Consider the following 26393-nt stretch of genomic DNA (forward strand, 5'->3'; position numbering starts at 1 on the left):
TTTTCATATTTTGTGAATTTTTATTATAACAATATCTGAATATGCTATCCAGAATAAATTCACAAATGAATCACAAAATTAATTGGTTCACAGTTGCATAAACTTCATGATTGACTTTGGCTGATGGAAGCCAAATTATTTCCCAGTTTGCAAGAAACTGCTCTGCAGAGTCACCTCATACTCTCAAATGAGCAGCAATAATTGGACTACAATGTTAAATACCGTGATGGGATCTATTCCTGAGTAGCATTTTTATCAAGCACACACCAAAAATAAATTTCTCTATCAAACTTTGCTGATAATTAAAGAGATGTGTTTTGCATTTCAACATTTGCCCAATTTGCTCTAATATCGCTGTTATTCTACACCACATTTAGTCTCTGTTAAGGCTGATTGAGGGGCTTCTATGGTCAACATGTTGGTGAGCTCTTCATGTAGGACCTCCTGTAATGGATCCTGGTGGTACTGTATCAACCTGAGTGGATGACAGGACAAAACTGGGCTCCTCTCATCAAGCTGGAGGAGTGGATTGTCCTTTATGATTAATAAAACCAATCCCACCAAAGCCCCGAGCCTTCCAGCAGTAGGTTGAATCTTGCGTCCTCTCCGGAGGACTGGAGGAGGGGCACAGCAGTGGGGCTGCTGTCGCTATAGGGCTTGGGGTTCTCTTTAATGTCCGCCGAGATTTCGCTTTTCTCCACTCATCCAGTCAAGCCCAATGAATGTGAGGCTCATGGTCATGAATACAAAACCCAGTGCAGAGAAACACGCAGCCTGAAAACCAAAAAAAAAAAATGTCAGTGTAGAATTAAGAAGTCCACATAACACTGACACATTAACTCTGTTGTTGTGTCAGCCATGTCAGTGGGGGTGGGGGGGGGGGGCCCACCTGGATCTTTGGTCTGGAGCTCATGGGCTCCTGGTCTGTGGGGATGATGCGGATGTAGAAGAGTCCAGGAAGGATGAAGATCAGACTGGGAGCAGTTGTTGCCCCTACAAACAGTGCAGGCACAGTACATGTAATGTTCTGTAACACAGTGTTTTGTCAGAGGAGAAAGCTATTGGCTGTAATGAATAAGCCCAGAATATAAACGACCACTTCTTTGCTGAAATGCCAGGACTGTGCTGGACACTGTATTTATCTCAGGTTGAAAATACAAGAAGATATAACACAAATAAGACGTTGAGCTCAGCAACTGGCACATGTCAATTCTCTCAGTGGTTTAAGTACCATCTTACTTGGTCTGTCTGGCATGCTCAGAAGCTTTTGAAAGCTGCTGTTTTCAAATTTTATACTTTAGTATGACTCAGAATCGTCTGACTCAATATGCATTTTCTCTACTTTTGCCATTCAGCAAAAGTTATATAGCCTAATATAGCCTTATAGCCCTTATATAGCCTTAACTTTAAACTGAGAATGTAGCAGCGTGTAAGATATATTAAAATTAACTGTTTTTCACACAGAAGTCCAGACAAGACCCAAGATCTGAATTCAGACCTGTAATTACACCAGTAGTTGAGCCCACTATAGAAGGGCCCTGCAAAGTGGTAACTACGAGTGGGAAATTGGGAAATTTCGAGGATTCCTGAGTTGTGACGTTCATGTGACGTTTCAGGGCAGCAGAAATGGCGGAATGCATGGAAACAGTGTCAGCAGTGTTATTTTGTTCCTAGTAGCTATCATTTACTTTTAATGGTTGCAAATGTTAACATCTGCATCTATTAGCTCTAGCAAGCAAGCAAACTTTGAACTATAAAGCAGCCAGGCCAGTATACTAACACTGATGACGTCATTTTAGAACACGAGTTGCCAACTTGACGTCATAAATGCAAAAACATGGCGGGCAAAAGTCAATGTCTGGTCAATGGGAAGAAACTTTTTAAGAAGTCATGTATTAGATATCAATTTTTGATCACATGTAAAGTGTAATATGGTATTTATGTTAACTGCTGTCCATGTAGAGTCACTTAGACTAAAGGTTTAAAGGCTCTCAGGAACCCATATTTTTTGTAGCTTCCATGTTGTTCACACTTTACCACCTCAAAGCTCATGAACACAACAAAGTCAGACGAACGACTTCCCAACTCAGAAACTCCGACCTTCTGACATCCCATGGATGCAGCATAAGACCTTTCATTCTCAATATTTTGAACAGAAAAGGCCATACAATGGAGCTTTTGGGAACTCCAGGTTATTTTGTTTGCTTGGATGTGTAATTACCATTTGACAAAAACTATCTCTATCCAGCATTCAAACCAAAATCATTAGGATTCGAACAAGTTTAGAACCCTCTATAGTAAGGTATTAAAGGCATTACTGACATCTAATGATACAAAGGCTTATTTTTTATCATACATCTGCAACAACCTTTAGCTAAACATGGGATCTGCTTCAACTCTGTATCCTGCAAATAATGCTGAAGTTCAGATGTTCATAAAAAAACATAAAAAAGATGAACAATAAAGAAAAAGGTCAAAATCAAGAAGTCAGGCTCATCCACGATGGACGCAATTTAACATAGGTCATTATCTTAAAAGGTGATGTAACTGTTCATTCATGTAACTCTTCATTCAGATTCAGAAGTAATTACCTTGTCTTATTTCAGTAGAGCAGTGTTTGTTTTTACAGATACCTAGGCCATGTTCAAGCTTAATAGTTCCAAGTCTAAAATCTTACCAGTAATGCCAAAGATGTCTCGAATGTTTGGAACAAGGATGACCAGCAGGTTTACAACAAACAGCAGACACAAGGCGATGGCGATGTGACGGAGCCAGTGGAAGGCTTTCCCTGGAAACAGCAGCTGCAGGAGGGCCCGACGGATCTAATGGAAACACAGACGTAAGGAACATAATGCACATCTGATTACTGAACTTTGAACCACATGTCAACAATCTCATACAATCCTGCTGCCTCCACCTCAAAAATATATCCAGAATTAAATCAGCTGTGTCCTTTTCGGACCTGTAAGGGCTTATTCATGCTTTTGGCATTTTGGCTGCCTGTTAACTTCAGAATTGACTTTTACATTCCCCTAACAAATGTTATGGCTCAACGTGGTTATACAGCCGAGCTTCTGACTCCATATGCAAGAGTTGATCTATCTATCTATCTATCTTTTATGTGCTTTGTGAAGCACTTTATGACCTTGTTTAGATTAGTGATAAACAAATATTACCAGTGTTATTTGTTAATTAGACCGGCCTTCAAATGCATGTGCTGGGCATGGCAAGGTCATTGTTGGATAACAGTTTTTATTTTTAAACATTCACAGAACCTGGCTCAGTTTACTTATACTTGTATTTCATTTAGTACAAAACCACACAGTCATTTCAGGTCAGTGTCAGAGAGCATGTCAGATGGATGTCTGTGTGTGTGTGTATGTGTAGACCACACATGCTCTTACAGGGAACAGGACCACGGGTACAGTCAGAGTGACAGCCACCAGGACAGCCAGCCGGACACACAGGATCAGAGTGTCCAGGGGGTCCACCTTACTGTAGGTATGCAGGAGCTCTGCTTCGGTATTCTCTGCACACACACACACACACACACACACACACACACACACACACACACACACATGGGTATGGATATAGAAGCTGTGTCACGTTGCTATCATTAGACTGAGCTGTGTGGTGCAGCTGACTTAAAGAGACGTTGCTCTTACCGTAATAGGTCAGATAGCCAAATGTGGCAGTGAGGAAGTACATGATGAACATGCCCAGGATGGAGACATTGCCAATATTCTGCATTCTTCTCTTGGTTGGGCTTCAGGGGAACAAGATAGCAAGACAGTACATTAACTGAAGAGAGAAGCATTGACAATTGTGAAAGTTTATTTTCAGAAAATGTTATATTTAAAGAAACTCTTCGACAGCTTATAGACAAACATCCAGGTTAAATGTTTCAGTTTGACTTCCAAATAAAGCTGTTTAGATGATCTTGATAAAATGTTGGCATTTTTCCAACCTGTCTGATGGTCTGACTGCTTGTGTTTCTGGAACTATCGCACTTCTTTTTAGCAGTGTTGCTGTTGTACCACATTTCATTAAAATTAATCAGGCCAGAACCACAAGAATAAGATTCATGCTGTATTAACCCTTTGAAACCTGGATTGACTTTTGTTGTACTGCACTTAGACACCTTTCACATGTATTTAAACCTTTTGAAGCTTGAGAAAATTTGTGTAATTTATTTAAAAAACAAGGGGAAAAAAGTCAATGCCCTGCAAATTGCAAGAAATCAGTAGACTTTAAAAATTATATATATATATATAAACATTCTTGAGAAATGTATTTCAGATGATCATAGTTAAATTTTTTTAAATTATTTTAATGAATCATTATAGTTTAAAGCACTTTTACATGTATTTGCCCCGTTTTGTTTTTTTCGTAAAAAAAAAAAAACAGGTAATTTTTTTTACAAATTTCTGGGTCATTTCTTCTAAAGTTGTTCATTGCCTTTTTCCCATGTTTTTGAAATCAAGCTAATTTGCTACGGTTGCAAAGGGTTAAATCTAAATTATCTTTAAAATGTGACCTGTGTTGATTTTCATTAATGGTTAGTGGCGAGATTATTTTTGTGTGCTACTTGATTAAGCAAGAAGAGGCGTGGAGCAAGAAGTATTTACTTGTGTCCTGTATGTGAAAATTGTCAGACAGGATGTGTGCATCTTACTTGCTCAGCTCAGTGTAGATAGGAAGCACTTCAGGGTGACATACAAAAGCAAATGCCAGGATGGGGATGGTATATGCCGTCTGCAAATCAAGTGACAGAGTAAGTTCACTTGGGTGTTTTCCAGGAGGCACGTGAACTCTGTGCAGCCATGTGCTCCACGTAATATGATGCACCCACAAATAGTTCCTGCCCATACATGTGGTCGGAGCACTGTGCTGTCCTCTGAACACAGCTCATCATACATCAACCATCCAAATGCATTTGTTAATTTATGTGTGTGTGTGAAATTCAGGGGGTCCATCTCTGACCTCTTGGTTGATGGTGAAGAATTTGGCCGTGCATATGTCCTCTGGGATGACTGTGCTCACAGAAGAGTTGCCGAACACTTCCAGAGGGCAGGCAATGTTGAATTTCTTGTAAATGACCTGATGTGACACAGAGAGAGAGTTTGACTTTTCCTGCCTTCGGGAACAAAACAAGATTCTGGTATTTTGGTACTATTGGTACTATTTGGACCCTTCCCAAAATATAATGTAGTTTTAGTTGGTGTCCTAATTCTTCTCCACTTTGTCTCTATAGGAAGGCAATTGGCATATTGAGTGTTTGCACCTTGCAGCTGCTGTATACCTTCTCAAAGGGACCAAACACACACTACAGCAGCACATTCTCTTCAAAAACAAAAAGTATTCCATCAGAATAATTTGCAAAATCAAGGGAAAATTTTTGACTGGGGGCTTTAAAAATGATTTAATTTTTTATTTCTTTTAGTGGTTTTAACATGTTTGTTTTTACATTTACTAGTTTATTGGTTTATCTATTATTTTTTCTTATTTTGTTGGTTTTATTCATGCTTTATCATCTTTTATTGGCCCTTTTACCTAATTTTATTCTATTTTCTAGTTCATTTATTCATTTTAATCCATCCTCTTTTAATGGGCTCCTTTACAATTATTATTTAAACATTTTTAATCAGTTCTGACCCATATATCTTTGTATCTTTTATTAGTTCATATTTCATCTTAATCAGTATATTATGAGTTTTTGTTTTTCAGATGACAGCTTTGTTTTGTGCCTGCAGTTTGTACCTCACACTCTATGCAGCGCATTGTGCTTCCAGCTGGAATGAAATACTAGAAAAAAAAGTTATGACATCCTATTTAGGACCTTATAATGATGTTTCACGAGCACAGTTGGCTATTTGTACATCCAACAGACAACAGTCGCATTCATCTGGATTTGTGAGTTGTATATTTACTCTCCTTTTGGGTGTAGTATTTTTTTTTAACATTCTAACAACTCCTCTTTTTAGCAACTAAATGCTCCACTATATTCACAAGCTGGTCTCTAACTGTGTCTATGTGCTGCTCAGCAGGGAATGTACAGTGGCCTCAGGGAGGAAGAGTACAGGTAGCAGGATGAGGACAGTGACGCCACATTATTCCATTGCTTGAATCACTACACTGGCTACCTCTTTGTTTTAGAATTGACTTTATGAAGTTGTTTTTTTCAAAAGCTCCTAATGATCTTGCCCCTCATCCATACATCAGATATTTTCTTTCATATTTTTTTCCAGCAAGGCCCTTTTAATTTTCTTTTTATTCTATAGACTTTTTTTTTTTTATCATTGTTTTGTTTGTGTGTTTGTTTGCTTTTTAAATATTTTTTTTGTCTTACTGTTGGAATTTTCTATTCTTGCAAAACTTTATGTACAGCTCCCGAAAACTATGTTGATGAAAGCACCTAGACTGAAACAGTGAAGCTGTGGACTGCAAAACCAAAAAGGCTAAAAACTGCCGCTATGAGCAACTCTTTTCACATTAGACACACACTCATTTGATCCATTGCTTAAGTAGCTCGGTGTGTTGAATGGATTGAAGTTACTAGCAAGTATTGCAAATATGGATACTGCACTAAAACACAGACACAATGGCATTTTATTCAAATGATTTGGTGTATGCATTAAATTTTATTTTTACAGTTTATTCCAAAACAATTTCCACTCCAATACTGTAGTGTTGGTAATTTACTTTTCTTGAGTCAAAACTTAATGATTTCAGTTAATTTGTATAATATTTGTGTCGAGGGCCAAATCAACCATGGTGAAAAATATAGATAAATAAATACACAAACAAACAAACAAACAAACAAACAAAATAAATAAATAAATAAATAAATAAATAAATAAATGAATAAATAGATTGATATGATGAAGAAAAAAAGCTTAGCTTAAAAATATAAATAAATAGATAAATATGCACTGAAATTGCTGCCTATGCTGGACCAGTAGTGGCATACCATCAGTGCTTCCTCAGTTCTGCGATTTCTGGGTTAAATGAGTATTTCTGTTCCTTAGCACTTTATTTAATGCCAAAGTCTAGTTTTTATTTATGTATGTGTGCATTTGAATTTGAGTGTATGTGTGTGTGTGTGTGTGTGTATGTGTGTGCAGTCTGCTTGTATGAAAAGTGCTATACAAATAAAGTCTGATTGATTGATTGATTATGGATGTATTACTGATCAGGCTTCTCTTGTCATTTCCGGGTATGAAATGACATAAATAAATGAAGAAATATTTAGAAGGGAAAAAGATAAATCAAGAAATGAATAAAATGGAAATAAATGTAAAGAGATATCAATGAATACAGAAATAAACAATGTGTTAAATTAATATTTCATATTTCTGTTTATACATATTTATATTAATTTATTTTTGTATTTCTATATTCTTTATTTATTTTCAAAATAAACTTGCATATTTATTAGATAACTGAGACTTTTATTTTGAAATTCTTTTCTGTATTACTTTATTACTTTATTTATTTATTGTTACAGCTGATTTGGTCCTCGATACTATTAACATTTTAATACCAGTGAAAAAATACAACAGTGAAGGTTAAAGGTAAGCAGTGACAGTGATGCTAAGTGGCTTTCCCTTTGCTCCCAATCATCCAAATCACTCTAACTGTAAACTATAACAATAACACTATAAATATGATTTGTATAATGTGCTCAGTAAAGCCTATATTTTGGTCTGTTAGTAGCTGGCAATTAACTTCTCTAGACTTAACAACAAATCATCTCTCCAGCACCAACTGTGACTCCCACAGACTCACCGCAGAGAGGAAGAAGACCATGCAGGAGAGAGAGAAACCGCTGGTGTAACCAAGGTACCCTGCAGAGCCCAAAGAAAATAACTCTCACACACAACTCACAAGCTGCATGTTCTGTCTGCACCTTATAACAACAGTGTTCTTGTGTTGTGTGTAAGTGTTGTTTGATTTGTCCTTTAGCTTCTCTGAAACATATTGGAGAACAGAAACAATTTTTGGTCTCCTTCATGGTTTTGTGAAGGTTGGATGAAATTCACTTTACACCACAATATAAAGAGACACAGGGGTTCTCTTAAAAGACTTGAAATAATTACTGGCCTTATTGTGCACAAACTGTCAAAAGCAATACTCAGAGGAAATATAAAGTACATTCAAAGTGAAAGGACGTGGCATACCCAGGTGCTTCATGAGGGCCAGTGGGAGGATGACACAGGCAGTGACGATGATGATGAGGTAATTTCCATTCATGAACCAGTCGCTAGAACACAAGACATCACACACACATTGGCCCACAGTGAAGCATACACACACACATGGCATTGTGTAAAACAGACTGTCAGACTGCATTCAGAGAGTGAGGTGACATGCAATGTTGTGCTGCAGCAAATAAAGGAAAGCCTAGTTCAGGCAGTCAACATCTCTCACTGCAACACATTCAACTCGCTCTGGATCATGGTGGGTTTACTGATGCCCTGCTCAAACTTCTGTCATAACACTCAACTAAAAGCTTTGCTGTCACCTGCTGCTGCTGTTCGTACTGCATTTCATCAGACACACCTCCACACCTCCACCCTGCTCCACCATGCTCACAGTCTACCTTCCCACTAAGATAGATCAGAATTGCCCCAGTAGTCTCTGAGTAGGTACAACTACACAATGATACAATGTGACCCAACCTCTGGCTCAATTGGCTAACCCATAGCCGACGAACAAGATAATTCCCCCAAAGAGTAGCTTTTCAACCCCCCTCCATGTTGGTGACATTGTCCTTAACTGCTTGTCCTCGCAAGGGTCGCAGCTGTTGTTCGGGCAGAAGGTGGGGTACACCCTGGACAGGTCGCCAGACGATCCAGGGTGTACCCCACCTTCTGCAGGACTGACACATATAGACAGACAACCTTTCACACTCACAGTCACACCTAAAGGCAATTTAGAGTCACCAATCAACCTGACCTGCATGTCTTTGGAATGTGGGAGGAAGCCGGAGACCCCAAATTCTGCACAGAACGGCCCCCGCCCATGGACCAACCCCATTCCAACCTGAGATCGAACCAGAGATCCTCTAGCTGTGAGGCAACAGTGCTAACCACAATGCCACCGTGCCGCCTTCGGCCAACCTAAAAACTAAAAGTTCACCCAAAATATATTTTTTCCCCAAAGATGATTTCCATCACTAAAGGGAGTTCTCATCACCCTGATGTTTGCTCAAGTGATTGTTTTAATGATAAGTTCAGTTTTAATGAGTTATTTAATTCTACAAAAAGGGGATTTTCAGCAATGATTGACAGCTGTGGGAGCCAATCCATGTGCTCGCCTTCAATGGGGCTGCTTGGAATCGGTCAGATGGGTATTTTGGCAGGAACTCCCCAAACATGGATATCGCTAGTGCGCAGACACTGGCTCCAAATAACATTACCAGTGCAAGATGGCAGCGACCGTATCCAGGATATTAGCGTCACTTAAGCATAGAGGGGGGAAGTGGGGACGCATTGTCCATCTTTATGTACAGTCTATGGTCTTGTCCACCTCACATTTCAGTCCACAATCAGTTCCCTTCGCTCGTTGGTCTGGAAGTGGAAGTCCCCACAAAAAAGCTGCAGTTAGTTAGCTATGAAGTATTAGGTTGAAAGACAGATGGTTAAGGTGAGGGAGAGGCTATGTTTTGTTACTTATGCTGATGCTAAGTTAGCCATAAGCTAGCTATGAAGTACTGACTGAAAAGAGAGGCATTTAAATTTAGGGTAAGGTTTATGGGAAGGCCACATCTAATGATCTTCTCATGTATAATGATATATAAAGAATAATTCCGTAAAAGCTGTGTGGCTGCACATTTTGACAAATAAAGGCCTTTCTCAATTAGAGGCCTGGTCACCACGCAGTTCATTTTTGTAGAAGTTCTTTGGCTGGAGCTAACATTAGTTGGCTGCTTAGATCACGCATACAAATATACTTGTTAAAAATTTTGTCAAAATGGACATGCCACACAGATGGATAGCTCAGTAAGGTTATTTTTTATTCAACCAGAGTTCATTTTACTGAAACCATGAGCACCAAAAAAGACAGCAATGCTAGAGATGGCAAATTGGACACTTTGAAATGTTTCAATACCTTTAAACCATTGCTTTGAGACCTTTTGAAATGTTTTAAAACCAGTTCGCTATACATTGGCTGCTGGTAGAAGCTTGCATTGCACCATTAATCATTGGTTTTGTTGTAAGCTCCCTTCTCCCCAGCCCAAAAGCCTGTATGGCTATAATATAGTTATGTATATATCTAGTTATGTATCTATATGAATCTATAAATATATATATATGTGTGTGCATATCTATTTATATATAATCTATTATTATATTATACATATTTATCTGTCAATCTATCTATCTTTCTATCCATTAATCTACCAACAACTCAGCTCAATTCACACAAATCTCCCTCTAGTTCCTCGCCACAACACAACACCTCAAACGCCCACATTTCCCGCGGTCTTTTAAAACTCTCTGTCCAGGTTTTGTACATGACTCTATTATAAATCGGTTTGGTACCGATCACGTGATGTTTCAAAACCCGTCTTGAACTGTGTGCCGAAGCCGGAAGTGACAAAACATTTCAAAACAGTTTGATCTCGGGTGTCGAATTTGCCATCTTTGCCAAAGTAATGCTGCCTTCACTTGCTCCTCGGAAATATCGTACTTCCCAGTTGTGCAGTGCATTTATGACATACACATATTCAAGTGCTCTGGTGGCGGGGGCCCTTCTGTGCGGAGTTTGTATGTTCTTCCCGTGTCTGCTGGGATTGGCTCCAGCCCCCCATGACCCTTGCAAGGACAAGCGGTTACAGAAAATAAATGAATGAAAGTGCTCTGGTTAGAAAAGCAACAAACATGAATGCTAGAAGTAAAAAGGTTGTTTTGTTGTGGCTGATGTTTTACCAAAAGCGAGCAGAACAGAGCTCCTTTGCGCTGCAGTGGCAGAATGAAGCACATGAAATGAGCATCAGATATGTGGTTGACGTTTTAATTCATTTTTAAGCTTAAATACCATTATGGATTACTTCAGTTAATATATGCATATACCAAAATGTGAAACTACTAAAAGTAAATGATAGCTACTGAGAACAAAATAAGAAAATACACATTTTTTTACTAGCAGTTGTTGACACTGTTTCTATGCTTTCCACCATTTCTGCTGCCCTGAAACATTGCGCAAGAGTTACAACTCAGCAACTCAGGTATTTCCCAACTTTCCACTTATATACGACTTTGAAGGGCTACTCATCTGCTTGTAACTCGTAAATTCTGTAAATACAATATTTCTGAGGACCACCTGAAGGCAGCCTAATACTGACATAATAAACAAGAGAGGTGCAAAAATGAGGTTTAAACAAACAATTTGATTAGATTTCCCATCTTTTCTGATCAACTGTTTTGTGTGAAAAGAATTTAACACCCATCCCATATAGATGTCTGTCCCTAATATAAGCCTGCTGAGCTCAGTGGTTTCAGCAAATAATAACCCTGGCTATCAACTAAAGTTTTACGGTATAAGCAAGGGTCAGATACCCGTCTCGTCTGGTCTGTCTTGTACTGGTGATGGCCGTGGTTTGTAGAGGCATGTCGAGAATGGTACGAATGGAATCTATCTAGGGGAAGGTCTGTATGGTCAATCTCCACTTCCTGCTGTGCTGAGGTTGGTGTTTCCTTGCAAGGATTGATGAGTTCAGTCTAGTCACAAAATATTTACACTCTACATTCATGTAATGTTGGATCATATTTGGACTGGTTGACTGAATATGTCGCTAGTGCACTACATGGGGATCATAAACGTTCCCTTACAAGTTACTCTGTGTTTGAGTGACCGAATGTTTTGACCATAATGGCCAGCTGTTTTAGGAAATTTCTGAAACATTTGTGAAAAATTAAAGTTTATATTTGCGTTTTTGAAGATTTACGTCTTCAGGAGGAACCAATGGGTGTGAAGCTGAGAGCCACAAACAGAGTAGAGAAGTCAGAATGTACTCAGAGACAGACTAACATGTTGTTGGTTTTGCTCTGTTCATCTTTGATCTTGGACCTATTTCTGTAATAGGCACATGCAGATGACACTGATACTGAAATTTCATAGATTTTGTTGATTTCAAAGTTCAAAGTTGTCATCAGTACTCACTCGGAGCTGGATGTCTGGCCGAGGAAGGCTTGGATGACCAGCGGTAACTCAGATTTCACTATGAACAGGTAGCTGGACATGGCTGCAGGGGAGAACAGCATAGAGACCATTTATTTGTGTACATGGACACATTTATTAACATGGTCGCTAAAAAGCAGGTATGTATGTTCTGACCCATTTCACTCCCTTTACTAAAGTACTGTACTTTAGTATGAAATTAAGGTTATGCACACTTTACCGGAGTCTATGACTTTCATGCCACTTTACATTTTTTAGTCAACTACATTCCGGAGCGAAATATTGTACTTTTTATTTTACCACATTAATCTGATTGCTTTAGTTATGAGTTACAAATTCACGTTTTTGCATAACAACATAAAAACTATTTTTAAAATAAGTTCTGTTAGAAATTAAATCACCCAACAGTTTATAGTACAGTTGAAATGATTAGATGATTAATTAATTTGCAGACTGACTAAGAATTAATTGGCAGCTGTTTTTGATCACCACTGAAGTTGTTTTGAATCAGTTTTATTTTTTATTTTTTTGGCTGATTTTTCTGTATTGGATACTTTGAACTGAGTACAGGCTCGTGATAATATGCACTGACTTTTTCCTGAGTAACATTTTCAATGCAGGACTTTTACTTTTAACAGAGTATCTTTTTCAGTTTGGTATTAGTACTTTTACTTTACTAAAGGATCTGAATACTTCCTCTAGCACTGCTTGGTAAGATGTGATCACAACATATATCACAAACATTTGTTGCCATATAGCAGTATCTTACCTCCAATGTTATGAAGTGTGATGATGACAGCTGCTACGATCTTCCCTGGCTGACCAAAAGCTCTCAGGCCGAGCTGCTCATAGGCTCGAATACCTGCAGAGAGCAAGACCAAAGAAGCATGTCAGCAAACTGACTGTGGATATTCTGACACCTGCTATAACAGAGGGGAAGTGAAGACACAAAGTTTAAGCTCTGGATCAATCTCAGATTTCTAACAATATTTTCCTCACCCACAACTCCAGCACTGCGTAGCAGCAGATGGACGGAATAACAGGACAGACAGGCGATACATGTCAACAGGATCCTGGAAAACACAGACAGGTCATGACTGTCACTGACATCACATCTTCAGACTGGATTCCCTGTTGAACCACAACAGTTTGATTTGCCAAGTAGACTACTGAAGTTGTTATTTGCTTATTGTTGGCAAAAGTTAATATTTCTAGGGCACGCTTTATATTACACTCATTGGTATCACTCTGTACACAAAAAGTGCTTTTTAAGATCAACCTTTAAAAAATATTTAACATTTATATGATTTTTTTTTTTTAACATTTATTAAGTTAATTTCAGTCCTAATCAGTCCTAGTCATAAATATTTATTTAACTTTAGACTCTTTAAATTCTGGGTTTTTGTCATGATGCCACTGTTTTTAGATGAAAATAAATAATTTTCAATATACTGCTATTATTATTTTGATTATCACAGCCTGGGATATGTCAATTAGCAGTATGATTAGCAGTATCATTGATTTTAATACATTATTATTTTTTATGCAGTGTCAAATCCTCACACTCGTATCGCTGTGCACACAAAGCAAGCTTTTCAAGATCTAACTTTTAAAAAGTGTCATACATTAATATTATTTTCTTCTTTCATTGAGTTTATTTTTAACCAACATCAGTCCTAATCATAAATGTCAAATTTTCATAAATTTTCAGAATTTTAACCCTTTAAATGCCAGGTTTTTGTCATGATGCCACTCTGTTTTTAGGTGAAAAAACAAACAAACAAACAAACAAACAAACAAACAAACAAACAAACAAACAAACAAACAAAAAACAACCCACGAAAAATGAATTATTCTCAATATACCACCTCAATAAAGTAGATTTCTTTATTGATGATAACAGTCTGGGATATGTCAATGATTAGCAGCAACACTGATTGTGACAGTGCACCTAGTGGAATAAGCATGTGTTTTCACCTTTGCCAAATACGGTAAAAATGATATGAAGGCCTAATCAGATGGAAAATAGTAAAAATGACAAATTCCAAGACAAAAGCCCAGAATGACACCCATTAATAATACAATGAATCTTTTTATGCTTTGATGGCTGTGGGATCAAAAATGTTTGAATGGGTTTAAATGGAGCTTTTTTTGCACTTAACAGTCTGAATGTAATAGTTAAATTTCCACAATGTATTTTAGACTTATTGTAGGAGCTGAGCTGGAAATTCACAGATTAAACAAAAATACACAATCTTGCCAAAATGTATGCCATATGCATGAACACAGCCAAAATTGTCAAAAAATTAAGAATGAAAGGCAATAAAATCTGCCAAACAGACTGTAAGGGTTAGAAGAAGCTAGTAAGTGCTACAACAGTGTATTACAATTACAGTTTTTGAACTGCTAACAGGTGTAGATGCTAACACCAAGCACAAGATGATTGAATTTATCAGAGATTCCTATGTATAACATGCTCACAGAGATTCATTAAAAGGGAAATCAACAACAGATTGTTAACATTTATGTAACAGTTATATGAAATATTCAGTAATTCTCAGAACTGTTTTTTTCATCTTTAATCATGGCTAATGGGCACGGCTGTAGGATGAAAACTGTGCTCTGTGTAAAGCAGGATAATGATCTTCTGTTTGTCCTTACACAGCATCAGTAACAGCGACAGAGTCCAGCATCTGGGATTAAACACTTTGAGGCAAAGTTCAGGTACAAAGTTCCATTACCTCCTCACTGGTGTTATCTTTTAACATTTGGTAACATTTTCTTTTTGCATTTTAGTAACTTTCTATACGTCATAACTACATATGGCATGTGCAAGTGTTGTGCAATATTGACCTTGTCTCCTCTAGCGTCTGTTTGTCTACTGGCGTTTTCCGGGAGACTGAGGTCCAGAACATCTGTGTGGGTGTGTGTATCACGTTCTGTTGTACCCTTAGTACCAACGCGTGTGTGTTTCTGACTTTCTGTTACTCACAGGAAAAGGACGATGCCGGTGTTGGACATGGCGTACGACAGACCCAGAATGCCGCTGCCCATGATGGCATTGCTCAGGTTGAAGACAGACATTCCAAAGGAGGTTTTACCCTCAAACTGGAAAGCACAAAAGAATAGAATATTACTTTGAGGACATAATAACAATAATGACAATGCATATTGTGACATTACATCACAGTTCATTATAGTATTCAGTGTCAAAGGCAATAGCTTTCAGCACCCTACTCACAAATCAAGCTACCATGTCTTCTACAGCGTTCTCTGATATGAAACTCCTCTACTTTAGGATTCTGTTTTTGGGGAAAACAATGCTGTCTGGATTATGTTAATGGGATTTTTGAGTTTAGTTACCCCTCAAATATGTAATAATAATAATAATAATAATCATAACAATAACTTTATTTATATAGCACTTATTTATATAGCAGAGTTTGAAAAACAAAGCAAGAGCAGAAATGGGAAATATAAAGGCAATACAACAACAGAAAGCCAAACAGTTCTTGTAAACACTAGCAAGACAAAACTAATGTAGATTGAGGATAACATTAAAACTGGAGACAAAGAAACAGACCAAAACCAACAATAGCAATAAAACAATAAAACCCACAAATAAAAGGAAACAAAATAAGCAAAACATGACAAAGATAGATAAAATAAATAAAAATAAACCAAAGGAAATAAAAGAAATACAAAGATGACATCACATTTACAAGTCTATAAAAAAGTGGGTTCAAGTCATTGATTCTGCAGTCTTATCTCATCGGGCAGGTCGTTCCAAAGCTGAGGGGCCCTGATGGCAAAGGCACGATCACCTTTAGATTTAAGCCTCGACTTTGGAACGACCAGAAGGGCCCCACCTGAGGATCTAAGGCTGCAAACTGGCTCATATGGGATCAACAATTCTGTTATGCAGCTCTGGGCGAGACTCAAATTAGCTTTAAAAGTGATTAGTAAAATCTTAAAATCAATTCTAAAATTAAAAAGGGAGCCAGTGTTGTGAAGCCAGAATTGGGGTGATGATGATGATGATGGTGTTGTCCGTTAGTGTGTCTGTGAGATACATAGTTCAGGTTGGAAAACTAAAATCAGTATTTAGTATTAAGGTAAAATGGTGAGTGTAGATCAAAAGAAAATGTATTACTACACTGTTTCTACCAAAATTAGCAGTTTTTTTAAACACAGGAAAACCCACATATATTTGGCAATAGACTCGTCCCTCATCGCTAGTAGAGCAGAGCTGTGTACACACTGCTGCTGATGAGTATGCCTTTTGTGTGTGTGTGGGTTTTCTAGAGCATCATATTCACATCATGGACATGTTAGTGACCAGTAGAAAGCAGCATGGATGGAGATCTGTAGAAACTTTGCAGTGGTTACTTCTCTTCGTATATCTCACTTATTCAGTCTCTGTCAAACTTTAGTGGCACTGCATTATTGCATATCTCCAGTTAAAGGAGCTAAAAGTGACCAAAATTAGCGCATTCATCTGGGCGTTGTGTTTTTTCCATAGTTTGAATATTGTCCTATAGGACATGATGACAACATAACTTGCACAAGTGAAAAATAAATGTCAGTTATTGTGAATTCTGCACTGCATCAGAGCACATGGAGTACCAGCAGGCTGCCTCTGCCTCGCTCTCATACTCACATCTGTGAACTGAGGTCTTTTTGATTCATCGCTCTTGTGTTGAAGGAATTTTTCTTCCTCTGGTGGGACTCTGCAATATTATCACAAACAAAAAAAACAAACTCATCAAAACTTTAAACATTATGAATGTACATGATTTACCAAGAATTCAGAATGAGTCAGCAAATAGTGTGCAGATAGGAAACCTACCCTCCCTCCACAGGCACAGCATGGTGGTGATTACCATTTGACAGCTTCTGTAGTTCCATACTTATGACAGGCACATATAATGACTTATTCCATTAGTCGGATTCTTTTCAAAAGAATGAAAGCTTGTTGAAAGGTCAAATCTGAAAAATAAGAAACAAAACACAAGAATGTTAAAACATCACACTTTGGCTTTATATTCATATGGGAAGAGAGGACCGAGCTCCCAGGTGAAAGTCTTGGGTTGGCTGGACCCATTCACCACCCCTCATGCCCACCCTAGAGTGACCTTTCAGCTCCTTATATTTTGTCATTACCAGCAGCATTTCAACTTAATACCGCCACCGGCGTATGATACGCTGCTGGGTGGCTCTGTTTGGCTGTGTTACAAACGTACTGCAGCGAAAGGTGTCCTTTGGCAAAGCAGCGGTATTTGACAAATTTGGAATGAGAACGGGCTGGACATTTAGTGCACTACTTCGTTTTTGTGTCAAACTGTGCTAAGTGTCAATCAGGTTAGGAAAGACAACTTGTTACTTGGCGACTTCTGGCACCTTGTGGGTGTTTTGCTGGAATTCCATTTGGGCATCAGTGCTATTGTTAGCAAAAATTTGCAGTTTTAGCAGGTGCAATGAAAAAGTCAACACAGAAAAACACTGTTTGGTTGAGGACAAAAGCAGCTTTCAGGAAAAATGGATTAACTCTTACTCGATGAGACCTTTGGGGCACTGATAAGATTATCTACAAACAGGTGTATTTGCTGCTCAAGGAATTTCATGTTAAACACCAATCACAAATCCTACTTCAAATTCATGGGTGAAGAGTGCAAATGTAAGGTTGTACAGTTTCAACAAGATGTATCTGCTAAATAGTCTTCATAAATCTTGTAAAAAGTAATGAAGATGTAACACAGACAAGCTGTGTAGTATCTCAAAAAGCAGTTCAGTGATGGAGAGTTTGTGCAGGACTGCTTGGTGATTGTGGCTGATATCATGTGTACTCAACTATCAGTAGGTGGGTTTCCATAACAGATTTGCACAAAACTTAAGCGATGTTTTGGAAATGTTGATAAAACACAATTGTGAGATGACTGTTTCCACTGAGTGATGTTCTGCGACTTCTCCTTCGGTGATAACATTCCACGAAGAATGGTGATGAATGTTAAAAACATTGGCAGCTTTATTTCTATTGCAGCCACAATACACTTGCCCTCATTTTTTCCAATCCAAGGCCACGTACATGTTTTAGAGCGACAAAGCGGAAAGGCAAGCCCCTTATACGTGGGAGTGGCCACATATCAGGGATTTCTGGGAGGTGATAGTCCACTATTTCACAGAGGAATTGTGGATCTAAATCTTCCGGATGATCCACTCAACTTTTGACGAGTTATGCGATGCATTAACACCTCTTGTAGCTCCTGCTGCATTGTGAGGGAGCCTGTTCCTACTGACAAGCACATAGCCATAGCATGTTGTGACCTAGAAAAGACTAAAAAGTGTTTCCATTGCAGTTTTGCAAAATATGGCTTTTTTTGTGTCGCCTGAAATACCACCTCATGTGAGTGTAAAATTCTTTCAAATTCTGTTCAAAAATTTGTTAAAACCTATGTTATTAAGTACTTGCATCTTTGTCAAATAATTAAAAACATTATTACTACACAGGTGTGCTGTGGGATGGTGACAGTAAAAGGACTATCTAAAATATACAGTTTGAGCACACAAGAAAATGCCACAGACGTGTCAAGGTTTGAGGGAGCATGCTATTGGCATGCTGACTGCAGGAATGTCTACAAGAACTGTTGACACTGAACTGAATGTTCATTTCACTTTCATAAGACATCTCCAAAGCCATTTCCAAGAACTTGGCAGTACATCCAACTGGCCTCACAACTGCAGACCACATTTAACCACAGTAGCTCAGAAATCAACATCTAGCATCTTCAACTGCAAGACTGTCTGAGAGCAGCCACCCCAACTGCTTATGCAACAAATGGTTCGCACAACAGAAGAATTTCTGCACAAACTGTCAGAAACCATCTCAGGCAGGCTCATCTGTATGTTGTTTATCCTCTTCAGGGTCTTGACCTGACAGCATATATTCATCTACTGACTTGAGTAAGCAGCTGTTTTCTCTTCACAGATAAATCCCATGTGACCAAAAATGCATATTAGTAGCCCTAGTCATATAAAATATACAGCTCCAAGTGCCTAATAGAGTGTCCTTTCATTGTGGCCATCCTGAGGCACAACTGTGTAATAATGATGCTGCTTAATCAGCTACACCTGTCAGGTGGATGGCTTATCTTGGAAAAGGAGGAAGCCCTTATTAACATGAATTCAAACAAATTTGTGACCAAAATTAAAAAAAAAAAAAGGTCCTAGAAAATAGAAAAGCTCAGATCTTTTATTTAATTTTAATACAGGTCAAAACTAATCATTACACCTAATGAATTTGGTACCAACACTAACCAACAAACTTAAACGAATGACAGAATATCTTGCAGTCAAGTCTTTTTTTGATACAAAACAAAATGGCAAATGTAAGCATTACAATCTGTAGACTAAATAAAACCATCTATCCTTAGATCCCCAGAGATGTGGACAAAAGCTCTTTAAAAACAGTCCTTTAACAGGAAAAAGGTGGAAACTAGAGGTGCAAAAGAACATGGACATTTAGTTATAGATGTAGACAGATATAACATAATAAAAATTGCACTAATGAAAATTGTATATTAACAGAGGATAGAAAAACTAAATGACACAAAGAGACACAGAGAATTATCACTAAGTGCAGGTTTTAGCCTCTTTCTGCTCATTGTTTTGGTTTACAGCCCCAAATTTGACTGATTTAGTTTCTTGACCACTGTCAACTCTGTGACAGACTGACGACTTCTCCATGGTGTTATCTGTCAATGGATGGATGGATGGATGGGCAAGGAAAACTCTGGTTGTGCTGAGCAACGTGCATTGACTTTATGAGCAGACAAGTGGTGGTGCAAACTAAAATAAGAACTAACAAAAACATGCAAAAAGGCCATCTCTGCATAATGAATGGAGTCTGTCTGGGTGTAGAGACAGCTGCATGTAAGCCATTTGGCACACAGATTTTTCCCAATGACTTCTTTGTGCTGCGTTGTGTGAAAATTTGCCAAAGAAAGGCATACTTGCACAGTGAAAAGATGAACGCAAAAGAATGAATGTTATAAAAGCTTTTTGCCAAAAAGAATATATACAGAGGTAACTCCTTTGTAATCACCAACATCTTGATTCCTATCTGTCATGTAATTATATATTTTATTTCCCAATAACTGTGACTTATTACAATCACATGTATTTTGTGAATTGATTACATGTAACTAGTGACTCAATAACACTATAACACTATACAAAAGTTAGGTAATATGATAATACACAGAGTGTAAAATTTAATATTTATTCTTGAGTGATGATGTACATGTCACAAAAATGGTGTGTGTAATATAAAGAAACAAAAAGGTCATTGTTGCTTCATAACCATATATGACATGTGACTTCATAAACATATGTCACGTGGCTATATGCCAGTAATTTGTTCACAGCCAGTTACGTATGGGGGAAAAAACAATTGCTGCGAAGGCCTGAAGGAGTTTAAGGGAATTTAGATTTTTTACCATTATGATCCATATTATCAACAAAAGATTCAAAGAATCTGGAGAAACCTCTGCACATAAGGAGCAATGCTGAAAACCAACATTGAATGCCTGTGACCTTTGACCCCTCAGGCTCCACTGCATTAAAAACCACCATGACTGTATAAAGGATATAGCTCCATGGGCTCAGGAACCCTAGGAAAAACCACTGTCAGTAAGAACAGTTCATTTCTGCATCTACAAATGCAAGTTCAGACACTACAATAAAAAGTAAAAGCCAGATATCAGCATCATTCAGAAACACAGCCGACTCCTCTGAGCTCATCTGAGGCGGACTGACACAAAGCAAAAAAGTTTGTTGTGGTCTGATGAGTCCACATTTCTGATGTTTTTGGAAATCATGAACGTCCTGTCTAAATAGGGAAAGGACCATCCAGATTGTTACCAGCTTCAAAGCATCTGTAATGGTATGGGGAGGTTTTAGTGCCCATGGCATCATAGGGAACCTGCATGTCTGTGAAGGCTCCATCATTGCTGAATGGTCCATACAGGTTTTGGAGCAACATATGCTGCCATCCAGACAAGGTCTTTTTCAGAGACATTCCTGCTTATTCCAGCAAGACAATAAGACACATTCTGCATGTGTTCCAATAGCATGGCTTCATAGTGAAGGGGAACAGCTACTAGACTGACCTGCATGCAGTCCAGACCTGACTGCCATTGAACATGTGTGGAGCATTATGAAGCGAAAAATATAACAACAGAGAACTCTGACTATTGTGAAATTAAGTTGTATATCAAACAAGAATGGGATAAAAGTTCATTTTCAAACAATTAGTGTCCTTAGTTCTCAAACAGTTACTGAGTGTTGCTAAAAGAAAAGCTGGTGTCACACAGTAGTAAACACACTCCTGTCCCAACTTTATTGAGATGTGCAGCAGGCACCAAATTCAGAATCATCACAGAGTGTGTTTTTACAAAAAACAAACAAACCCTGAATTAAAGTTTATCAGTTTGAACATTATTTATGTTTAACACAGCATCCCGTATTTTTTGGAATTGGAGTTGTAACAATAAAATGATGTGTTGGAGGACCACAATACTTCATAAACTCCAGTGAAAGGCAATGTGGCTCTACAGATAAGAGGCTGGAATGAAGCCAAGTGTGTGCGTATCTGCTGCCTGTAGGCCTCAGGAGCAACAGACAGATTGATAACAGCTGAGAATGACCTCCCTGCTCAAACAGTACCGAGCTGGTTCCTCAGACATTGACATTATGTACACTAGTTGTCACATGGACTCTATTTGTAAATACTGTCCTTACACAGAGAGACATCGGATATTTTTCTGCTGTCCTGCACTTCATTGGCTTTACTCAATAAGACATATTTTATCTTTTAATTATATGATGATACATTTTATAAGCTGCTGTCATGCAGTTGATAGAAAAGAGCAATTAGAACATATATGCCTTTAGATACTAGTCTCATAACTTTGGAAATGTGTTAACTGAGATTTGTTTGCTCAAAAGCATTACTTATAAAATTGAAAATTGATACCTGATACTGTGAGGCAGCCACTGACACATTAGCTTAAACCATTGAAACCTAAGTGGACATCAGTTTTCTTGTGGGGGAAATGTCCAGAAAATTAAATTTATAATTAGTAAAATTTTACATTATATTATTATATATTCATTATTTTATATATATATATATATATATATATATATATATATATATATATATATATATATATATATATATATATATATATATATATATATATATATATATATATATATATATATATATATATATATATATATATATATATATATATATATATATATATATATATGTATTTCATTTTCTTATTTGTTTTTGTTTTTTCTTTTCTTCTTTTGCATTTTTTTTCAGGTACTTGTTTGTACCTTTGAACTCATTTCTGGCTCATTTTAGGGCCTTGTCTTGTTAGGTTGCTCATTGCCTTCTGTCCATGTTTAATTTGCTCAGGTTTCAAAGATCGGGATCAGGCTCTGTCTGTCTCTGTCTGTCTATTCAAAATAAGACCTGTGCTGTGTGACAGCACAGGTCTTATTTTGAAGAAAGATGAATGTTAATTAACAGTGTTTCAGCATATTCAGAGACAATATTTAGCCCGATTTCTAGAATCCAAATTGTGATCACACTATGACATCTGAACTTAGATAAATATTACATTTCTGTTGCTTAGAATATTTCACACAATGGTACTTTCAATCATTTATATTCTTAATCTGTTTAGGAATATACAGCATTTTAAAAGACGGCTGTGAATTGTAAATAATGTTAGTAGCCTAACATGGAGTACATAAACAGTTAATGGTTGTGGCTGCCAGCTCACCTGATACTATCTGACTGATAGGTACACCCATCCTGTGCACCAATCAGGTTCAAGAGTTTCTTGCCAAACCTTTTTGGCCAGAGAAGCATTTACAAATGTCAACAAAAACGTCTATTTCAGACTGTGTGCTTTAACACATATTTCAGTGAGTTGTTGGGAATCAAATGATCAAGCATTATTACTGCATCAATAGAAACTGTGAAAATGAGTTTAACTTTACAACTTACAATAAAACATCCACGAGGGCAGCCAGATAGTGTTACACACAATAGACACAAAGAGGAAATGACGACATTAGACTCAATAGACTAAATAGGTTTGACAGTTTGCTTTCTTTCAGAAAGTCACATATTGACATGGATCTCATGTCTGTGTGTCACAGAGGTTACAGAGATACAGAGCCGAAGTCAGGAATTTGTGAGCCTAGCTTAGCATAAAGGCTTGTTAGCCCGGCACTGTTCCAACTGCTGTAAAAATATGGCCAAAGACTGACAGTGATGTACATATAAAAAATAAGAAATATAAAAAATAAAAATAAAACATTGGACATCTTGATGCATCTTGAGCCATTGTTACACTTTAAACCTCAAATTCTGCTGATGACATAATAAATTAAACAGTGACATAAAGCTGAAGTAATTTACAGTATTGACACTGTAAAATAATGGCAGGATGCAAGCAACTACTTGTCACTCAGCAGAAATCTATGCGACTAACTGCTGTAAAAATATGGCCAAATTTAACAGTAATGTACAATTTAAAAAAAAAAAGAAGTAAAACACTGAAAATCTTGAATTCTATTGAAAATACTGTAGTAATAAATTCAACAGTAATATACTATACACTGTATAACATCAACTGATCACAATAATTTTACAAGACGTTTTGTCACAATGTACACCTATTAACACCTTTATAGCTATATAATGATCATGCTGTATCTCATGTGTTCCAAGTCTACACAACTAAAAATGTAAAAACTCTTTGTGTTGATTATATTCCTGTTTCTGATATCCACCTGAGCAGCTTACTCTTGGAGAGAAAGTAAATGACTGGATTTCCCCAAATACTGGACTACTTCTTCAAGGAAATTCCTGCAACTGCATGAATCATTCACATTTCTGAAATCAAGACAAGCATGTTTTTATTTGGAGGACAAAGCTTTTTTTTTTATTTTTTTTTTTTACATCATCCCAAGTCTTTTTAAAAAACATAAGCATTTAAAATACTTCACAGACAGTGTATTTACCTGACTGGACAGTATAGACAGTCTGGCACACAGTGAGGTAAGAGGGAACAGAGCGTGTACAATGTGTGCCTGACTGAGGCCCTGCCCTCTTTTCCAAGCATGGAATGTGTAGATCTGCAGCTTATATAATACTTTCAACTTTTCCATGTCTTTTAATCTTTTATACTTAATGTGCAGCTCATTAATCTCTAATGGAGTTCGACAATGCAACATCAAGCATCAGCTATGGCTCATGTTTACCTCAACAACAGCTAAAATAAATCATCTGTTGTTGTTTCAGTATTTTTCCAGAGCTGTACTTGTTGTTGAATTCACATACATGTCATACATTGCAGTGAAGCACTTGCCCAGAATCCTTTTCTTCAGTATTTCTAACAAATATTGGGAAAAATGCTTATAGGCTACGTTGACACTTGTCATTTAGCACTGGAAATGGAAAATGTCAGACAACAAAATGGCAAAAAAACCCCAATAATAAACACAAAAGAAATGACCAACCTCAATGATGCAAAATACACTCATACTGCAGTCATTCATTTTTTGTTAACAAAGTTATTAACAGAATGATTGTGAAATGATTAGTAACTAAACTTAAACTGTTAACCCTTTAAAACCTGAGCAAATTAATTTGATCTCTTTCAAAAACGACAAATAACACATTTACCTAAAAATAAGTTAAACGTGAAAAACAAACAAAAATGCCACAAAAGGGGATATGAAATCATAACAAATATAAACATAGATTTCTGGACATTTACCCAGCTTTGAAAAAATAGAAGAAAAAAAATCCTCATCCCCCAGCCTTTTTTCCCCAACAACTTTGAGATCATTTTTTTTTGTCACCTTTTTTTTATATCTTGAAATTTGTGGGACATTTCTTGCCAAGTTGCTCAATACCTTTTTCCTCCATGTTATTTTCAACGAAATCAAACCAATTTGCTCAGGTGTCAATGGGTTAATAAGGTTGCTTAGAATGGTATTAAAATTTAGCTTATTTATAGTAAGTCTGAGCAGGGTTACCAAGTACTGAGTGTACAGAATTGTTCCACATCTGGAGCACAGCTGCATGACCTGTGCATATTACTAGTCTGATTAGTCTGATCAAATCAAAGCCTGTGAGCACTAACTGCTGCCTGTAACAAAGCCCTGCTCTTATAGCCCGGGTCTTTCTGAGCAAACTTCCTCAAGCAGCCGAACCACGTGGCAGCAAAGAAGCTCCCACTCAAGCAGCACAATGGAGGGACTTACCTCCAGAAGCAGGTCCAGCTGACTGCAGCAGAGCGGGGGGATCTGTGTGCTGAAGTCCTGGGATCAGAGGTGTAGTCTGGGCTGAGAAGGTAGTAACACTGGCCGCTTTTGGAGCCCAACAGAGAAGCACAGAGGGTCTCAGGCAGAGTTTGGGGAGAGGGGAGCAAATGTGGGAGCAGGCAGTGAGTAGGGAGGGCTGCTGAAAATGACGGTTTCAAGTTTCTTGTGATGTCACATATATAGGCACTCCTCTTCCTTTCCAAAAAAAGAAAACAAGTTAAGTGTGACTTTCTGCCGGGCCCCTGGTGATGGATTGCTCTGTGGGGAATTCACTGGGCTCCTATGGCCTGCTCATACACAGTGGGCCTATTGAATTGTTTTCATGTTTCAACTCTCTTTCCATTCCCTTCTCCTGAGCTGTGGTAACAGCAGGAATATGGTGAGGAGATCAGCAGTGTTGCATAAGAGTCTGGGCAGCTCTGCAATAGAAGCAAACTGGAAAAAGCTAGCTCCATTAAATCAATATGGAAACGTTCCACAGAATGGTAAATATATAAACCAGAAATCCCCAGAAGTGTCCGAGGTGACCTGAGTCCTGCGGCTCAACAGAGCACTTTAAAAAGACACATGGTCCAGGATACACACATTCCCATGGTTATTTTGATGTTTGGTTTCCACACAAAGAACACACTTGCTGAGCTGAGTGTGTGTGTGCTGATTCACTCTAGTAAGTATGGAGTGGAGGTTTGGCTGCTCTAACAATGTTCCTCATTCCATCATTGTTCCACTTAAAATGTACATTTGTACATTTGGAATGATTTTTCAACATGAACGTAAAATCATGTGTC

General features: G+C 37.7%; 1 protein-coding gene across 1 annotated transcript; it reads right to left on the bottom strand.

Moving 5' to 3' along the window:
- slc38a5b (solute carrier family 38 member 5b) lies at positions 1 to 25925 on the bottom strand. The gene is made up of 16 exons (XM_042492317.2): positions 25546 to 25925; positions 17039 to 17178; positions 16850 to 16919; positions 15182 to 15297; positions 13189 to 13262; positions 12959 to 13051; positions 12172 to 12253; positions 8184 to 8266; positions 7792 to 7850; positions 4987 to 5103; positions 4679 to 4758; positions 3669 to 3769; positions 3405 to 3529; positions 2678 to 2822; positions 890 to 993; positions 1 to 774 (listed from the first exon to the last, which is right to left on the bottom strand). Exons 2-16 carry the CDS (start codon positions 17095 to 17097, stop codon positions 670 to 672), a joined length of 1413 nt encoding a protein of 470 aa, XP_042348251.1. The 5' UTR covers positions 17098 to 17178; positions 25546 to 25925; the 3' UTR covers positions 1 to 669.
- Positions 25926 to 26393: the final 468 nt, after the last annotated feature.

This window comes from Plectropomus leopardus, chromosome 9 (genome assembly GCF_026936395.1).
Source record: "Plectropomus leopardus strain MGB_pleo_1.0 chromosome 9, ASM2693639v1, whole genome shotgun sequence".
Lineage (NCBI taxonomy): Eukaryota > Metazoa > Chordata > Actinopteri > Perciformes > Serranidae > Plectropomus > Plectropomus leopardus.